Source organism: Pseudozyma flocculosa (genome assembly GCF_000417875.1).
Source record: "Pseudozyma flocculosa PF-1 unplaced genomic scaffold scaffold00038, whole genome shotgun sequence".
Lineage (NCBI taxonomy): Eukaryota > Fungi > Basidiomycota > Ustilaginomycetes > Ustilaginales > Ustilaginaceae > Pseudozyma > Pseudozyma flocculosa.
In genome coordinates this window covers 1409-2413 of record NW_006920905.1, presented here as the reverse complement: position 1 = coordinate 2413, position 1005 = coordinate 1409, and the positions used below count along the sequence as shown (strand labels likewise).

Below are 1005 nucleotides of genomic sequence, written 5' to 3'. Positions count from 1 at the left end.
AACCCTAACCCTAACCCTAACCCTAACCCTAACCCTAACCCTAACCCTAACCCTAACCCTAACCCTAACCCTAACCCTAACCCTAACCCTAACCCTAACCCTAACCCTAACCCTAACCCTAACCCTAACCCTAACCCTAACCCTAACCCTAACCCTAACCCTAACTGTCAAAAAGACAAGGTAATTTTTGAAGACTTCACCGACGGATTCTGAGACTTGGTAATGATTCTATCTGCTAGAGGCCCTTCTCTTCTACCTTCTTGAACATGTTCCACCACTCCATGAACTCCTCCCTTGCCTTCTTGATGACCTCCTTGCTAGCTTCTCCTGCCTTTCCTCCATACTTGATCCAACGTACCACATCATGGCCAAGGAACATAGTCAAGGAGCCCCTGGTCTCTCCTTCCTCGATGGCTGTGTTGAAGTGGGTCAACACATGAGAAGGTAAGAAGCACAGAGCTCCTGGGGGCATCTCCACTGATGCCTTTGCTTCCTTGAAGTTGAGCGTTGTCATCTTGTACTGACCGAAGCTGAAGACACCTGCCAGTCCTTGCAGCAGATCTTGTGTGTCCCTGTGAGGCTGGCTGATGGACATCTTCTCCTCATTGATGGCCAGGGAGGAGAAGGGAGGCCAGAGGAAGGCCTTGTGCTTCCTGTACAAGTCGGCGTTGCCCACATAGCTGTAGAGGGCAGCATGGTCTGGGAAGCATGCTGCAAACTTGTTGCTGCAGTAGTTCCTGATCTGGATCACAGATGGGTCTTCCAAGAATCCCCTCATCTCTGCCTCATGCTGGACAAAGAGCTTGTTCCAGTACGGTTCATCCAGGCAGGCCTTGTTCTGTCCACTGAGCATCAGATGCCAGGTGTGGAAAGATCCACGGATAGCCTCAGTTGGAGCCCCTGCTGAGCGTGGTAGGCCTTGAACCCTTGCCCTCATTGCCTTGTACGCTTGCCAGAACTCAGGGTTATCAGGAGGAGGGACAACACTTGCATAGTGCCGATTGT

At 51.4% G+C, this 1005-nt stretch overlaps 1 protein-coding gene across 1 annotated transcript; it reads right to left on the bottom strand.

Annotated features, from left to right (window-relative positions):
- Positions 1-235: 235 nt before the first annotated feature.
- PFL1_06825 (uncharacterized protein) lies at positions 236-778 on the bottom strand (the record flags this gene model as incomplete). The annotated part of the gene is made up of 1 exon (XM_007884373.1): positions 236-778. One exon carries the CDS (start codon positions 776-778, stop codon positions 236-238), a length of 543 nt encoding a protein of 180 aa, XP_007882564.1.
- Positions 779-1005: the final 227 nt, after the last annotated feature.